General features: G+C 45.1%; 1 protein-coding gene and 1 non-coding gene across 2 annotated transcripts in view; one reads left to right on the top strand and one right to left on the bottom strand.

Annotated features, from left to right (window-relative positions):
- The first annotated feature begins 30 nt into the window (after positions 1–30).
- On the top strand, positions 31–103 carry TRNAR-ACG (transfer RNA arginine (anticodon ACG)). The gene has a single exon. It is a non-coding gene; the product is annotated as a tRNA-Arg (tRNA).
- Positions 104–961: 858 nt separating this feature from the next.
- LIMD1 (LIM domain containing 1) overlaps positions 962–17,631 on the bottom strand; it is a 32,942-nt gene continuing 16,272 nt past the window's right edge. Inside the window, exons 3-8 of the mRNA XM_009086395.4 lie at positions 11,951–12,018; positions 10,621–10,683; positions 9,131–9,261; positions 7,947–7,998; positions 7,198–7,266; positions 962–6,231 (exon numbers count right to left, since the gene is read on the bottom strand). Coding sequence (XP_009084643.1) covers positions 6,094–6,231; positions 7,198–7,266; positions 7,947–7,998; positions 9,131–9,261; positions 10,621–10,683; positions 11,951–12,018 — 521 coding nt within the window. The 3' untranslated portion in view covers positions 962–6,093. The remainder of the gene's footprint in view (positions 6,232–7,197; positions 7,267–7,946; positions 7,999–9,130; positions 9,262–10,620; positions 10,684–11,950; positions 12,019–17,631) is intronic.

Raw genomic sequence — 17,631 nt, 5'->3', positions numbered from 1 at the left:
TGCGCGGGGGCAGCCAAGAGTTCCAGAGCAGGGCCAGTGGCGCAATGGATAACGCGTCTGACTACGGATCAGAAGATTCTAGGTTCGACTCCTGGCTGGCTCGGCTGCTCTTTTTTTCACCCCGTCTCATTATTTTTCTTTTCCTTTATGCTTTTAGCTGAGGATGCTGCCTAGAGGGCCCCCCACTTTTGTACGTGCCCACCGCTGCCACCTCCGTGCCCTCAATGTGGGGGTCTCCAAGCCTCCCAGGGTTGAGTGGTGTACCAGGGCTTCCTGCCCTTGGCAGCCCCCCAGCTCAGGCACAGCTGCTGTCCACCTGGCCATCTTTGCAGATCCTGCAGGATATGGAGTTTGGCAAGGAGCAAACCTGGGGCACCTGCTGGCCAGCTTCCCACCGGATCCAGCTCTCTGGGTGTTATGCCCCAGGTTTGGGCAGCTCTTGACCCAAGGATGGGGAACTATAATTAGTTATTCCTATGTATTTGCTTCATGTTAGCTGACAGCTCCAAACTGCTGTGGTGCTGCTTGGCCAACATACAGTCTTCCGGCATGAGGCATCTGGTAGCTGATAGCAGGGGCACCATGTGAACACCACCCAAAAACCTCAAGGAACCATCCCCACCAATGCTGCAAAGGAGACTTCCATGCTGGGGTCAGAGCCTGCTCCCACATGCAGCACATCCCTCCCCAGATCCTCAGCCTGTGATCTGGGTCTCACCAGAAGGATGCCAGAGCAAGACAGCCTCCAACGGAGCTGCAGCAAATACCAGCTGCCTGCAAAGGACTGGAAATTCCCAGTGAACCCCACTGAGGTGGCTCTCCCCACCCTCAGCCACTGGCGGCGGGGAGAGAGAGGAGTAAGGAAGAGGTCGGGAAACCATCATTTCACAGCATAGCTCCCCCCACCACGGACTCTGGGCAATGACAGTCATTGTAAGTTTAGGAAAGACTTGACTCTGAGTATTGCTTAAGATACTGTCTTTAATCAATGAAATCACAACAGGCCAGTGGCTTCATTCTGCTACCGGTCTCCATTCTTTATAAATACTTAACAGCACAGAAGAAAAGAGGGCTGTGCTCACAGGAGGCTAAGGTTAGTTACACCAGCACAAATCCTAAAATACTCTCTCCTGGAGCTGAGCTTTGAAGGAAACATAAAATAACTAGTACCATTCAGTATTGTTAGGCAGGCTCTGGATTTGCTTTCTGGATCCAGAAAGGCAGAGCCTGGGGGTGTGCCTGGGTCCCTGCCTGGCCCTGCTCCGCAGACCTGCTGCGTGGGGAGGAGGGTTGGGCTGGCAACTACAGCCCAGTCATCCCTCCACCAGGGCCGCAGGGCTTTCCTGCCTTTACAGGACTCTTTGCCATGGATTTGCACGTGGGGACAGTTTCTTCCCCTCTCCTGTCATGTCTGAGTAGGTCGCAGATGCATTGCCACACCAACTTCTGGCTGCCCTGGAAGAAAGCAGGGTAAGGATTTTTATTGCTCAGGAAAGCTTTGCTTCTCCTTAGGAAAAGGGTGGGTGAGCAGTTCCAAGCTCTCTCTGGGCTCGTGACAGGAAGATGTCCGCCCAGTCAGCTTCAGTGAGGACAGCCAGAGCCACTGCAGCCAGCGAGCAGCAGGACTCAGAATTGGAAAAGAAAAATGAACGCACAAATGCTGTGCCATGATGAGAGATTCAAAGCCCCTCCCAGCTTCTCCCAGTGGCACTCACAGGATGGGGGAAAGGGATGTGTATCTGGTCATGGCCCTTCCCTGCCTGCAGGTACTGACTCCAGGGGTACAGCCCAGTCATGAAGCCTGAGTCAACTTTGCATTACATTCATGCACAGAAAGTTGCTTAAAAGGCACCTACAAGCATGTGGCATGGGCCCAGTGGTGTGAAAGGCAGGTGTGGCATGGGCAGCACCTGCCACACATCATGTGCATGGACACAACTGCACACAGCACCCCAAGAAAGAGCACACAGCAAGTGGTCAAGGCCCACATGGGATTTTTTTTCCAAAAAAAAAAAAGATAATCCTTTCTTGGGAATGGCCAGCCAGACCCATGCCAGCTCTTGGAAGCCCAGTTTCCCCCTTTCGAGGCTGCCACATCACACCTGATTGCTGATGAAACACCATCATTTACAGACTAAGCAGCTATTCACTTCGTAGTAAAAAGATCTACAAAAAAAACCCAAAAAACCATTTAAATCTTGAAAGACTGGGAAAATGTTTCAAAAGCCCCCAAATGAAATTCAGAAACTGAAGAGCCTCAGATCTTTTCAAATGCTCCTTACCAGTGTGTTAGAAACTGCTGCTCCCTGTGTTTTAACATCAGGGCAGTTTCCCAAATCGGTTTGATCACAGGTGCTTCTTACACTTGAAATTACACAAAAATGTTTGCTGCTTCTGTAGCTGGGGCTTCCCCCCCTCCCCCGGCTTTTATGCAAAAATCCCTATTTAAATGAGTTTCTGTGTTTTAAGCAATAGAAATTTAACAGCACGATCTGAATGAAAAAATCTTTGAAGCTCTGATTCCTGAAAGCAGGCTTCAGGGAATTCACTTGAATAACTATTTGCATGAGAGTTACTCATTAACCGCACAATGGGACTTCGAAGGATCCCTTACTTTAAAGCCAGTCAAAAGAACTTGCTGGGGGAGGAACCAAGACTAACTTTTCATAGCATGTTTTCATAGCTTCTTAATAAATTAAAGAGCAACAAAATTCATGTGAACAGCAAAACCCAATGTATATCAGCCAGGAGATAAGTGAAATTTAACATGTTTTTTAAAATTCTTCTGAAGAGGACACAAAGTGTCACACCTCCAGCTCCAGAGCTATTTCTCCCTTTGGGGGAGCTGCCTGAAGGCAGGCAGGGAGGGCTTGCAGCTCCACAGATGCCTGGTGGAGGGTCAGGAGGAGGAGAAGGCTCCCCCCTGTGCAGGATGCCCCTGCCTCCCCCTGTGCTAGACACACTGTCAGGCAGCTGCAGAGCTGGGGAGAAGCTGGGGAAAATCAACAGGGACTCAGATACTCACAGCCTAGGAGAAAAAATACTGAGCTTAAAGGTATTCAAACTCCCAGAGACAGATGCAGTGCAAATTAGCACACACAGGGGTGCAGGGCAGTGCAGTTGATGCTTTAGCTTCAAAATCACAAGCTCACAGGCTCCTTTTTCAAGAGCTTTACACTGTCACTTCCAGCTCTTTGTAAATACAGGAAAAGAGAGTGTTAACACTTAATAATTTATAGGGGACCTTAAAACTGGAAGTAGGGCAGCCTTCATTTCCCCAGCGCTGAGGGATACAGGATGGCTGACAGGAGTAAGAAGACACTACGTGAGAGCAGAGGCCAGACTCTCTGGTAATGCAATGCTGCCCTTGAGGCTTTCCATGAAGGAAAATTATCCTTCTTCCCATTCCCTTCTCTCCTGCTTATTCTGAGGTTTTGGGGAAGACTGCAAGGCTAAGACAGAAGTTTAAGCTGCAGTTTAAAAACAAAATACCAGTCCCACTAGTATTTTCAGATCTTTACAAATGAAGGCCAAAAAATGTGCAGAAGGGCTTGATTTAAAAATCAAAGGTAGAAAAAGCATGAACTACATAGCAGCTGGTCTTTCAGAGGCAGCAACAGATGACCAAGGCTAGTGTTTCCAGCACACTTCAAAAAACCACTTTGGTATCTCGTTGCCTTCACTGCCAAAAGCAGCCCAGGGCACAGAACCACTTGCCCAGGACCATTTGAATTATTTACCAGGGATTGTGAGCTGGTGTTATTTTCCACCTCAGTCCCTTCAGACAGTCCTAAGATCACAGTCACACCTGGAACACCCTCTCCCTGCTCCAGCCTAGCTGTGCTGCAGGACAAAAGCTGATGGGATGCACTGGGGTGAGAGCACTATGGGATCTGCCCTGGCTGTTGTTGCCCTCAATCCACCCTGCCTGGATGCAGCACTGCTTACATTTCGTGTCAGCTCCCATCCCCTACCTAACCAGCATTTGGAGGCTAAATTTAAGGCTCTAGGAGGGCTCACATATTTGGGGTCAATTTTACCTCCTCTAAAATCATAGGTGAAACTCTCAGAAGATATATTTCACAGTGCTATAATGCCCTCCCTTGAGCTTTCAGTCACTCACTGAAGGGATTCATGTCTCCAGAAAAAATGGTGCTGCTGAGCCAAGCTACACCAAAGCTCTGGATGGCTCCCAGGCAGGACCAGCCTCCAGCCCCAAACTGCCATCCCCATCCTGAAGAGCAGTGGAAACAGGCAGAGGCACTTGCAGCTGGATGGGGCAGAAGGCTAGATGGTCAGTTGGCACCATCAAATTCCATGCCAGGCCCACCAAGCTCCTGAGGCTGGGGCAGTTTCACATTTCAGTCACAGGAAGATGATTTACTAGTATAGGCAGAGACAGGCAACTTGCTGCTACCTGACACCTGTGCTGCTCCAGATGGGCACACGTTGCTGTCTGACTACATCAAGTGGAGTTCAAGCTACATCCGTGCTATTGCAAAAGAGGTTTGGTTGAACTGTAATGGGTTTTCAGCATGGGAACATTTTGGGAGTCCCAGTGCCACAGCTCAGCTAATTTATTGTCATTTCCCCACTGAAAAGATCTCCAAGAATGTCATCCCATCCTTTGCCAGTCAGAATCAAATTTACAACTTCAGCATAGATACATGAGGATTTAACTAACTTTCCACACAAAGAAAGAGCAGTTAAGATCCCCAACTGCATCTGAGGCTTTAAATTAAGAACTTTTTGTTAAACAAAAGTACCAGTACATAAGGGGCTGCACAGCTTTGGTAGGTACAGAACATGCACTGCAGGCACACCTATCATAAATGTAGCACATACAAGGGGAACAGATTTCTTTGACTACAAAGCAGGGAGCGGGGGAGTGGGAGGGTCAAGAAAAGAAACAATCTGCCTTCCTGCTTTCTCAACAGAAGGGAAAGTAAGGGCCAAACTCTCTAACCCCTTGCTCAGATAAGCTGTTATTATTCATAGGAGCAAATCTGTTTATGCCAACATACTCATCTGAGTTCAGGTTGTGGAGCTGGGCTCTAAATCCCTGCGTGACAAAGCCTTCATAACAATCTCAAGTTCACTCCCCAAGCTCTGAATAAGCACCACTATGAAATGGCTTTGTGCTGGGTAAACACCATGAAAAAGAATAGCCAGGCTGAGGGCTGAGCTGTGAGGACGAACTGGAAAACTCAGACAACTGTCTGTGTATGGAGAGCTTTTTTCCAAAGCAAGCTCTGCAAGCAAGAATGAGGGTGGATTTTCCGCATGTCCACACTTTCAGCATCCTGACCTTTCCTTTCCAAATATGATCCACTATTCAGACTCTGACACAGCAGACTGGCCCCTATGTGTCATGCTGACACACAAGCCTGGGCCCCAAGTCATTGCAGTAGCTTAGCCTAGCTTGTTCCAGTTTTTTGTCCTGTTTGAAATGGGATGTTGGCCTCCAGTTGCCAGACAGCATTGCCTGGTTTGTGCTTGGAGAGTTGGTACTCTTACAGCCAGATTTGATACTGGAGTTCAGGGAATTACCTGAAAGGTCTGAGTGTGCCATTTTGCACAGACTCCTTTCTTTTGTTTTCCTAAAGAATTAATAAAAACAGAGACAGTCTAAAAAGTTGGTACTAATAGGTTGGTGTCCTTCAAAGAACCTGGTGAAATGTGCTTTCAAGGAGCAGTAAACTGATGGGATGTCCCTGGCAGGCAGGCAGGCAAGCCAGCCTCTGGCTTTTTAATTGTGCATGGCATGATCTGAGTTCATAGGCACGAGAGCAAATCATGCTTTCACTGAAGAATCTTCCAAAATGAGCCCAGAGGAATCTCCAGGCAGCAGAAAAAGACATGTAAAAGTAAACTGATCAGTTCAGGTGACATGCCACATTCTTGGTCAAGTAGACATGGTTTGATGCAGCTGAAACCCACAAGCATACAAACTTGGTGAATCCAGCAAAAATCTCTCATATCCTTTGAGAGGAACATTGGCAAAAAACATGCACAGGAAATCAGCTGAAGGTGGGGAGAGGGGGATCATGTAACAACTCTTCTGTCCCGGCTTTCCAACGCTGGCCACGCTGACTAGTAGTGGTGCTGGTAGGCAGCTGCTGGGGTTGTGCCATTCTCTATGTGTTTCAGGTGACAGGAGTGACAAAGCAAATGTTCATCCAGTGGGTAGCAGCGATGTCCGTCTTCGTCGTTCAGTTCCATCCCACAGTCCTGCAAAGAGAGGCCGAGCAAATTATTAGAGCTTCTGCCCATCTCCCAGGGTCAGCTGGGGTCTGGCTTCTAGGAGAGTTATTGTGTGACAAGGACACACAACACCCAGCCAACAGCTCCTTCCTAATAGGTGCAGCATGTACCACAAGAAAAAAAACATATGACACAGGCATTTTGATGGGCAGCCTTGTACAAATTTGTTTAAAGCAGTTTTATTGAATAAGCTTTATCTTGTGGTGAGGTGCAACTCTCTGTATTTTAAATACCCTTGTGTCTCCTTACACTGCAAGGTAAGATTCACCTCTTCACATTACAGTTGTACTGATGTGAAATCCGATTGTGGAGTCAGGGCCTCTTTTCACTGCATCATAAGCACAGTGAGAAAAAACAACTATTTATTTTAATTCTCAATGCAGAAGTATGGCGGCTTTCTGAGAAACCCTGCACAGACTAAATGGTTTTTAAGAACTAGCATCTCCTGGAATTTTTTATTGTGCAGCCACATCCTTTCTCCAGCCTCAAAGATACATTCATTTCCCATGAGAGTGAAGGTAACTTACACCCCACAGGATCAGTCACCACCTTAGCATTTTTCAACAATCTGACTTGGAAATCAGATACACTGATGTGATGTGGAGCTTGAGGCTTCTGGAAGGCAGCAATAGACCTTACTAAGTCACTATGTTTCCTGCATTAACAAATAAACTGCCAAGTTTGAAAAGCAATAATTAATTTGGTGCCCTAACTTTACAGATAGCAAATAAAATTAGAACTGAAATGCATTGCTGCAAAAACTTCTGTCCTCAATCTGGAAACTTCTCAGTCACTGACAGAAAGGGTCTTCACACTGCAAGGTTTGAATTGCTCAGATACTGCTGCTGTAAGGCAGGACATTTATTTCCATCCTAAAAATAAGAGCAGTTATGACTATTAAGTGCCCACTCCCTGAGAAAGCTGCTGACCTACCTCGCAGTGATAACATTCCACATGGTAATCCTTGTCCATGGACACAACCCGAATGGTCTCATCAGACCCCTGTGAGCATTTGAGCAAAGCAGAAATTACAAAGGATTACAGCAGGATCAGACACATGCACTCTGTAGATTGCTTCATGCAATAAAATGAATGTTGAGGAAATGCATTTGGGCAGCTGGTTGGAGACCACAAATAAATCCTGCCACTTGCAGTTAATTTTTCAGTAAAGCTTCATCATTGACTGACTGCAGATATCCTCTAAAATGTGATACCAGAAGTGCAAAAATGTTCTCTGTTTAACAGTAACATCTATCACAAATCACAAATTAATGACCTGGTTATTTCAATAGATCACATTTTTCAGTATTGCAAATTAGTTTTGCCTAAGATTCATCTCCAAGTATTAAAATGTGTTAGTCCCAGAGTGGTCACACACATGAGTACCACCAGCATCTATTGACATAAAGGAAAATTCTCCTGACCAAAAAACTAGCAGCAGCCCAGCAGAGCAGGAGATGAAAAAAGCAGCCTGGCAGAGCAGGAGTAAGCTTCATCAGGAAACAAAAGAAGGGTCACATCCCAAGAACAGTACATGAGCTTAGACCAAAGGGTTGCACTCCGGAGGAAGCGACCATCTCTCCCCATCCACAAGCACGTTTGTTCTGACACATGGTCAAGTGTGAAAGAGAGCAAGGCCTGACACTCCTCCCCCAAGGGGATATGGAATAAAAGGCTCTCACCTCGGAGGGAAGAATGGGAAGTCCACACGCTGCACACTTTGGAGCTAAAACTCTGGAAGAGCAACGAGAAATTGAAGGCAAGTTATGGATCAGCATAAAAAGAGAGGTCTGTATGTTCTCAGTGATAACATGAAAAGTTGCAGCTGTAAATTACTTATCTACAGGGAAGCTCTGCATCATGAGATCATAAATTCATTTTAGCATTTAAGTACTGCTTGGCACACATTGCTCAATTAGCCAAAAACAGACTTTATATTTTACACTTAGTGCCAGAAAAAATACAAAATTTCCCTATAAAATTCTTGGCTGCTACTGAGAGATTAGGAAAAGAAAATGAGGAGAAACTGAGCAGGACTGTCTCCAGAAAAACACATTAAAAAAAGCAGCAGCCTCTGGGCAGAAAACTTCTGAGAAAATACCACATGACTGCACAGCTTCTTATGGTCTTGTAACACAAAAATTAATTAAATTAATTTGCAAGGAAATATAAATTATTTCTGAAGAATGATGGCATACAAGGGCACTAAGCTTGGCAACAGGATTGTAACAGCTCTAGTCTTGGCACAACACAGAAGAGTTCCAAGGGCTGCCTGAGCAACACTTAATACTCTCCCTGCTCAGAAAATGGAGCAAGGACCAAAGCAAGCCAGAAGGACACACAAAATGTGTGCAGCTCTAATACCATAAGTACCAGCCAAGAGCACAGCCATTTTGTTTTACTGTCTAAATTAGAAGTGATTTTTAAAGTGGATTTATCAGTTGTTTAATTCAGAACTGGCTAAAAGTTTTGCTTTGCAGATTCAGTGGCAATTCTTTAAAAGTCAAATTCAGCCCTTCAACTACTCAAAAAGTAAATCACATTGATTTCCACAGGCATTCACAGGCTACATTAAAGAAGACTAATTTTGTACATCACTGAACACCTCAGGAGCACTATTTCTCACTCTCTCTGCTTTGCAGAAGGGGCAGAGAAGCTCTGAAGCCCAGAGGTTATTTGACTTCATCAGAGTTACACAAGAATCAACAGCTGGATAAGAGGAGAGAGGAGGAATTTCTAGGATCTAGCCTTATTCTCAAAACTTCTAACCCTGTCTCTGTTTTACTAATCTGCACTCTTAACTAGCTGAAAAGCTTAATTAGAGGCTTGCTGCTTGGAACATCACTGCTGTTTATTTTGCCCTTACTTGTGGTAATCCCTGACACAGTAGATTTTGTTTTCAGAGTCTACAGTGAATGGCACACCATCCAGACACTCGTTGCAGATGACGCATCGGAAGCAGCCCGGATGATATGATTTCCCTAGAGCTTGCAGGATCTGCAACAGAGCAAGAGAAAGGAAAAATGCACATGAAGAGCAAATAAAGGTGAAAATAGTAAACATACAGCTTTACATCAGATAATGCTGCACACTCATCAGCAGGGCTGTGTCTTTTTTCCCCGTCTCATCTGAAAAATCAGTTAACAAGGATGGAAAGGGCAGCTGGAATCAATATATAGCACCTGGCTCTAGAGATATTAATTACTAGCATGGGTACGAAAACAATTTAGAGATTCAGTCAAGGTGTTCAGCATGACAAAGGATAGAAGTGACAGAATTTAAAGGAAAGTATAATAATTTCAGAAGTCAACAAGTAGAGAATACTTAGCAAGATCACAAGGCAAGATGTACCAACCGAACAAAGGAAATACACTTTTATATTCTCCATGAGAAGTTGAAACTAGTATTATTGCTAGGTTTTCATAATTCCTTACATTTTGAAGGGCTTTGTACTCCCTCGCCTGGCTTTCTAATTAGCACAGACTATGGAAACACAGCACAGACTGTGCTGAACTCAACAGCTGCAATTCACTACCTGGAATACCATGGTCCGTCAGTAGAAGGATCAGACTTCTGAGTAGGAAACAGCTTCCAACTGTAATGCTTTCCAGTGTAAGCAGGCGAACAAAGATAATTATTGATAAGCATTAGAAAATGTTGGGAGGCATGCTGTGAACCAGAAATTCCTAATTTCTTTGCCTCAGCTGTAGTCTTACACCACCAGCCATACCAGTCTCCCTCTGAACTTTCTATAAGTGAATGCTGACCCCCTGAGTGTTCCCCACCCCATGCACATCTGGAATGGATGGTACCTGCTGCAGGCTAATCCTGCTTCACAGATCTAAACTGCAGTCTGGATCACACACCCTGAGTCAAACCTGCTCCCCAGAGTATCAGTACCCACAAAAAACAAGGAGAAAATGACTTAATGCAGAATACACATGGGAAGCCACAGCTTGACTGCAGAAAAGAGAGGCTGAGAGAGCTGCACTGATGCCTCACAGCAAGGGAGCACTGCAGAGCCACGACACTGCTGAGCAGGAAGCATCAACGGGATTACAAATACACTGTCCAGAGAAGTACAAAAAAGGGATGAAAGACCTGGAGGCTCTGCTTTTCAACACCCACTGAAAACAGGCAGAGCAGTGTCTCTGCATGACATACACTAGGGTGCCAGATTCACTTCCTTGAAAAAATCAACAAAAGGCTCAGTGGATTTTCCTTCTGATAGCAGTCTCGCACTAGGCAAACTACCAAATGATAACAGACAGCATTGGATATGAATATATTTTGCTTTTGATGCATTCTTGTAAAAAACTGCGGGAGTTTTTTGCTCCTAAAGCAATTATCACTTACCATGTCCATTATCAAATGACCACAGATGAAACACCTGTCAGCCGACTGCTGGAAACCAGAATACTGCAAGGACAGAAAAGAATTCCCTTAAAAATTCACAAGGCCACTCAAGTGTAAACATCAGTGTACTGTAGAGTGTTAATGGATATTTGTTATTGGTCCTTTTTCTGTGCTCCTTAGACAGAAAAACTAAATTTTCCAGCGCTTTTTTCATTATATAAAGGTGTGGATGTGTTTCTGAATGCCCAGGTTTAGAAAGAGTACAAGTTCCTGTAACTTCCAAGTCCAAAATTTAACTTTAATTTAAAGTATAAAAATAAATACCATAAATGCACATGCAAATAAGGCAGTTACTAGTAGGACTTATTTACATGCTTATTTGACCACATGAATCTACAAGACAAGAACCTACTTGTGTTTATCACATACTTATGTTGCAGTATCTGTATATATAGGCCTGGAAAGCCAAATTTTTCTTTGGTTATATGGTTATAATTCTGTTGAAGGTTCCATAAGGTCAGTGGTATTGTTCCAGCTCTCTGGTAGGATAGCAATCAAGTCTGTCCCACTACAACTTTTTTGCTGTTTTTCCTGAGATCTAAGGGACTGTCATGTCCATGACATGCACCTTGGGCACAGTGCATCATCTGTCTGAATGAAGGAAATGCAGACTTGGAAAATGAAATGTTTTAGGTGCATTTAACCCTTTTATTTTTATCCTATGTAGAATATACTGAGGAGAACAAAGAAGATGACCTTACCTCTCTCTGACAGAAATCACTAGGATTCACCAATAAGTAAGCAAATGTAATTTTTTCAAGTCTCAAGGAAGGCTTCATCTACCAGGACTCAAGGGCAGAAGGGTGTATGGATTTTTATCCGCACCAGCCAAGGAGAGGACTGTGGGATTGCTTCATGCTTAGGTACACTCACACAAAATCCATTGCCAGCAAAAGAAAGATATCCATTAATATATCCATTAGGTGAAAAAGGAAATTCACCCATTCGTTCCTCTGTAGCTGGTAATTTCACTCCTGCCTTCTCAGCATGGCCACAGAGATAATGCTTTGAAGGAGCCATCACAACAGGTTATGGCTTCAGCTAGGGATCTGTGCCACAAAAACAGGGCCTCTCACTCAACTACCTCCAGCACCACATGTGGGCAGCCACCATGGCTGGGGCTGGCTCTGGGAAAATGTTGGAGTAGAAGGGCCAGGCAGGATGCTGGACCAGGAGTGTGTGAAATACCAGCAATGCTGACAGGCAGAAAGGCTGTGAGTCTGCTGGCGACACTGAGATGTCTCATCACAAGAGTTAACTGGGTGCTTACCAGGAAGTCTTCTTCACAGAACACCTTTCCATTGACAAAATAAAAGGCTTTTCCTCTCAGCTTTCGACCTTAGGAAAAAAACACAGGGATAAGAAAAAGATCAGAAGATAGTAAGGAGATAAGGTGATCAAAACCTGGTTGCTGAGAAGCAAACAACAATGAAGACATCCAAGGACAGATGTCACACAGCTGGAAAAGAGCACCTAACCCCAGCATGGGTCTTCCCAGATTCCAGCTTGCCAAACTCTCTTCCACTGGTGGTTGCTGATGAATGCCAGTTGGTGGATCTGGACAAAAGTCCCACCTTTGGGTAGGAAGTAGGATCTTTGCAAGCCTGGACCACCTCCTGGCAGATTACCATGTGTTGTAACCCTGGGAAGAGTGAGGGAAGATGCACTGACTCATGCTGGAAAACACCCAAGGAAAGAAGCAAAGAGGAAAGAAGAAAGGGCATACAGAGAGTGACCTACACCTGACTTAATTCCTCAAATTGTCATGACCTTAAGGTTTTGCTATGAGCAGCAGGTGCCCGACAAAGCACTGCAATACCTGAGCACTCACTCTGCCCCAGCAGAGTGCAACACCACAGCACTCAACAAGCTTCTCTGCTACCTACCAGCACATTTGTTACTGTAGCTGCCAACAAAAAGCTTTGAAACTATTAAAAAAAATCCAAATGTCATAATCAAGACAAGATGACAAAGTTTTTCTGAGAAAGGACTCTACATATGGAGAGGATTTGTATTTACTTCAGCTTTCGTGTTTATGCCTCCCATTCACCGTCTGTTTTCAGTTCCATGTGATCATGGCAATGTTTGCTCACACTGCCACCACTCCTAAACTTCTCCCAAGAAAAAAGGGCTAGGTTTTGTTTGTTTATAAAAAGCTGCTCCTACCTCTTTGCAGCCTGATTTCCCTACTGAGTCCAGGGTTTGAAATGCAAGCCTGGCACTGGAATGGTTCTGCACTGGAGCCCCAAGCATGTGTCAGAAGACAAAGCCCAAGGCAGGGGGAGCAGCACTGCCTGGGCACAGCTGGAGTAGGACCTGCTGCAGGCTGGTTTTGGACACCTACCAGGCACTGCTGGAAGGAAATTGGGTCTGAGACATTGAGGCCCAGAAGCCTCCTGCTTGACATGCTGAATGTGGCCAGTATAATTTAAAAAGTGATTGTCAGCTGCTGGGTGTATAGATGTGATCATACGGGACTGGACTGGGGGTCACCTTATGGTATGCACCTACCTGGCAGCCTTCAGTGAAGAACCACGCTGGCTGCAAGGCTTTAGGGAAAGGAGGAAGCCAAGTAAACCCAAGAAACAAATGGGTTTTCAAGAAACAAGTGTTACAGTCTTCTGCATGCGCCAGAGGGCACCCTCAGGCTGGGAAACAACTCCTGCTGCCAGTTTCTTCCTCTGCTGTTCTCAGCTCCTCCCTGCACACTTCTGGGATGGACTGCTCCCAGTGTCTCTTCGAGGTGAAGAAGAGACACTTTCTCATCATACAATTGGGAAGGCAAGATGCAGGAAAAGCTCACTTCCCCAAGCTGCACTGGGAACTGTCCCGGTGGAGCACCTACCAAAAAGGAGATGCTCCAGGGAAGCTCCAAAGTTTTGCCAGTGAATTGAGCCAGACCAGCATTTCATCAGTAGCCCTTAGTGTCCAGTGCATGTCTCAGGCAGCGGGGCAGGTGGAGGACAGGGCAGTGTGTTTTCTCAAGGAATAAGCCCCGATTTGTATGTGCAGGAACTTCGGGGTTAAACTGTGGGCATTGCTCAGCTCTGTGTTTGCTGGACCAATGTAGGAGCCAAAAGCACTTGGCCTCATCAAAGTCACTGTCCACCATTCTCTTCAAATCCCTCCTAGGGACAACCACGTAACCTGAAGGTCAGAGATGACCCAGGGCACCAGCCCATCTTTGCATCAATGCAGACATTGGACAGGGCATGGAAGAAAACCTGACAATCCTGAAAGTGTCCCACTTTGATTTTTCTCATCCACCCTATGTTGCCAAGGTTGCTGAAACCAAAACAGGACCCAGAGTTCAAAATAGAAAGCATCTAATATGGGATATATAATATTTGTGACTGATAACCCAGTGTGTGTATTTGCAAAACCCCACCTGTGCCTGTCCACAGGTAAGCCTGGCATATTCACCAGCTGCTCTAGAATCAGTTTCTGAGGAGGGACAGGAGAGGCATGGGAATACCTGAGATCTGCATCACCTTTGTCAAGGGTGGTCCTAAGCAAGTTAACAATAAAACTAATGCACAGCAAGAAGTACTCTTGAAAGTCTTCCACTGATTGAAATGAAACACTGGGATTTGGCACTCCCAAAAATGAAAAACAAACAAAACCATTTAACTTTGGTTTTAAATTACATGGTAGCAAGGGCTTCAGTTCAGTGCAACGGGCAAGTGCCCAAGTGACTTTCCACCTGCATGCAATGTGTCTCCTAAAAGACAAGCTGACAGTGGTGAGGAAAAACATACACATGGGGCCATGCAAAAAGAAACACTTCTTTGGATGAAGGCCTGGTGCATGAGCAGCAGACATTCCAACAGAAGGGATGAGGTTTGGATCACTGCCACAATGCCATTCTTCCATAGTGACAAAAAAAGCATTTACCAGCCATTCTGCACCCAGTGTATTTTTAACACGGTGACATTAGCAGGTTAAGATTGATGGCAACAGACCTTCAGTGAAGGTGCCACAGCCAGCATGCTACGTCTGGGCTTCTGCTGTAAGCTCATTCAGCAGAAGGATAAACCCTTTGTAAAGGATTTATAACTTGGCCATTGGCATTACTTGAGTCCCTGAAGAGTTGCTGATACCAAGAGCACTTAGAGGCAGGACAGGGATGATTTAATTACTTTTGTTAGGGAAGAGGTAAGCATTTTAACTATTTTTAGTTCTCCATGACTTTCTTTAAGGTCCTGGCAGAAATGTAAAAGGAAATTAGCAAAAACCATGAGTAACCAGGTGCTCCTGCAGCCACTGTGGGAGTGGTTCATGCAAACACAGCCCATTTCTTCCCTGCTGTTCTCAACTTCTCCCTGCACACTCCTGGGATGGACTTCTCCCAGTGTCTCTTAGAGATGAGGAAGCACTTTCTCATCATACAATTGGGAAGGCAAGATGCAGGAAAAGCTCACTTCTGAGGCTGCACTGGGGACTGTCTTGGTGGAGCTGGGAAATGGATGTCCTTGCTGCAGCCACACCAGCAAAAGGAACAGCACTGGGACTGCCCCACAGTGCAGAGCAGGGTGGCAGTGACTTCTGTCCCTGCACTGAGCTCCCTGCCATGGGATAGTGCCTTGAACTAAACCAGTCCCTCTCAAAAGTGATGCTTCTGACTGTGCCTGCAGAGGCTGGCACAGATTTCATTTGAGCATGGAGATGCTGTTTTACTTTCACCAAAAGGAAAGACTGAGAAGTTAAATGACATATAAGGAATCACATATTGATAACTGCCTATTTTCAATATGTATCATGATGAAATATCCTTTGACAAACCCAGGACTATTTAAGGTGTGGTTTGCTGCTTTCAGGATCAATTGTTCTCATACATCTTATGCTGCTGGCTCCTGACTGTACTTCACTTTCACTTCACCCTGTATTTAGGTAATCTCACACCTGAAAAGATTCAGACAATTAAAATTCTCTGGCATTTCAACTTTACTATCTTCACTTTTTTTACAAGGTATCTTGTTCATCTTTAGACAGAAAGTTTGAGCCCTGAGCTTTTATGTATTGCTCATCCCTCACATGTCTGTCTACTCTGTTTAGCTGTGGGACCTTCAGGATGACCTTGAGGTCATTTCAGCACCAATTTAAAAATATTTCAAGCTTAGTCACTAGTACCTTTGTGATAAAATAAACACACTTTGCTTAGCAGCTGATAATAGGCATACCATCAGGCTGCACTCCCAGGATGCCAGTGCTTTTGTCCACTGTTTTCTCAAATGATGGCTTTCTCCTTTTGAAGACTACACAGAGAGTTTAACCAGGGACTTGAAATGTCCCTGGCAAGGAGAATCCTGGGAGATGCATCATTTGTTTGCTGGGGATTTGGACTTAACTTTCTCTTTTGAAGTTGCTTTTCCATTATTTATTAAAAACAACGGGGTCACATACCCATGTTCAAAGATGAGATAGCTTGTCAGTGCATACAATGGAACAAGGCCACGTCTGGATCCCAGGGCTCTATGGAGATACACAACCAGGATTGCTGCATTGCTGGAGAGGCAGTGTGCGGGCTTCACTTACCACTTATCTAAGCACCATGGAACTCCCTGTGGTATCTGCACAGCAGATGGGCAAAAATCACTGCTGACTGGCAGCTTCTCCTGGGTCCCTTCCACACTGACAGCCCTGGGCCTCTGCCATTACAAAAACCAGTGCTTTTTCAAGTGCCACAGCTGTAAAATAAATTTGGATATTTGATTACTGATGGCACTTTAAATTCAGCCAGCATGTGTGTTTTGGGAGCCCTCCGTGGACACTCTGCTGACAGGCAGTAGGGTGTCCTACCATGTGCGGCAGACAAGGTCAGGCATCAGGCAGCTCTGCTTAAATTTCTGACATCTGTCCCATTTCTCTTGGCCACCATTAAAGCTGGATGCAGCACACGGGCTGACACAGAAGCGTCAATATTTCCAATCTGCTCTAGAACTGAGCCTGCATGAAAGGGTCACTTCACTGGCTATAGATCCTCCAAATCAGGCAAATGGCAGATATCCCAGGACAGACCAAAGTCTTGCTGAAACCATGGGCAGGAGGATATCTGCAAGAAGAAACTGTACCATGACACAGCAACTCTATTACCACATCTCTTTCAACTACACAGTTGTATGCTCTGTGCTCTCACCATACATTTGGGGCAGTAGGAAAAAAAACCAAACAAACTCAAGCAAAAGACTTGTAGTTTTTTTGCTGTTAAAAAAGTGTTGCTTTATTCCTCCAAACTCTCAGGAAATGATCCGATGCCTGAAAGCCAAAAACATGCGCACGTAAGAAAGGTCAGCTGCCTCTAATGGCAACAGAACCACAGGTGAGGGCGGAAATGGTCCCCAGACAGAAACACTGCAAAACCACAGCACCCCACACAACTGAGCAACACCTCTCCTTTGCCATCAGGCAAACCACTGCAAGAAGATATTAATGAGTTCTTAATTTTAGGGAAACCCCTAGAAGTATCAAAATTCAGAGGTAAAATACAGTCAACCTGGGACAAAACAGTGCTTTTGATCCAGACAGTCCCTGCTCAGGAACTGGTTTTCATCCCAGTGCTCAGCCACTCTGCATCACTCTGGAGATGGCTGCCCAGCTCCCCAAAATGCAGCAAAACCAGGTGGCTGTCAAGAGCTGGCTTCCCACCCTGTCACCCAGTGACTCACTGAAACACAGAGCCTCAAAGGAGGAAGGAGGGGGAGGCAATCTCTGTGACCTCGGTGAATTAACTGCATGCTGAAACAACACGAGAAAGTAATTTTTAAATTTCTCTGGTTATGGAAGGGGCCTCATTACTTACTGAAACATTACTCAGAAAATTAGTCACAGTATCATTAAAGCATTGTTATGAAACCCATTAAAACCTTTACAGCACAAATTAATCCTATGCCTGTTCTTTACAGAATACAGTACTTTGAAGATGACATTATAAAATAGAAAGAGTAGAAGGAC

The sequence above is a fragment of the Serinus canaria genome, chromosome 2 (assembly GCF_022539315.1).
Source record: "Serinus canaria isolate serCan28SL12 chromosome 2, serCan2020, whole genome shotgun sequence".
NCBI classification, from domain to species: Eukaryota; Metazoa; Chordata; class Aves; order Passeriformes; family Fringillidae; genus Serinus; species Serinus canaria.
The sequence above is the reverse complement of the archived record's forward strand: the minus strand, read 5'-3'. Positions and strand labels throughout refer to the sequence as shown.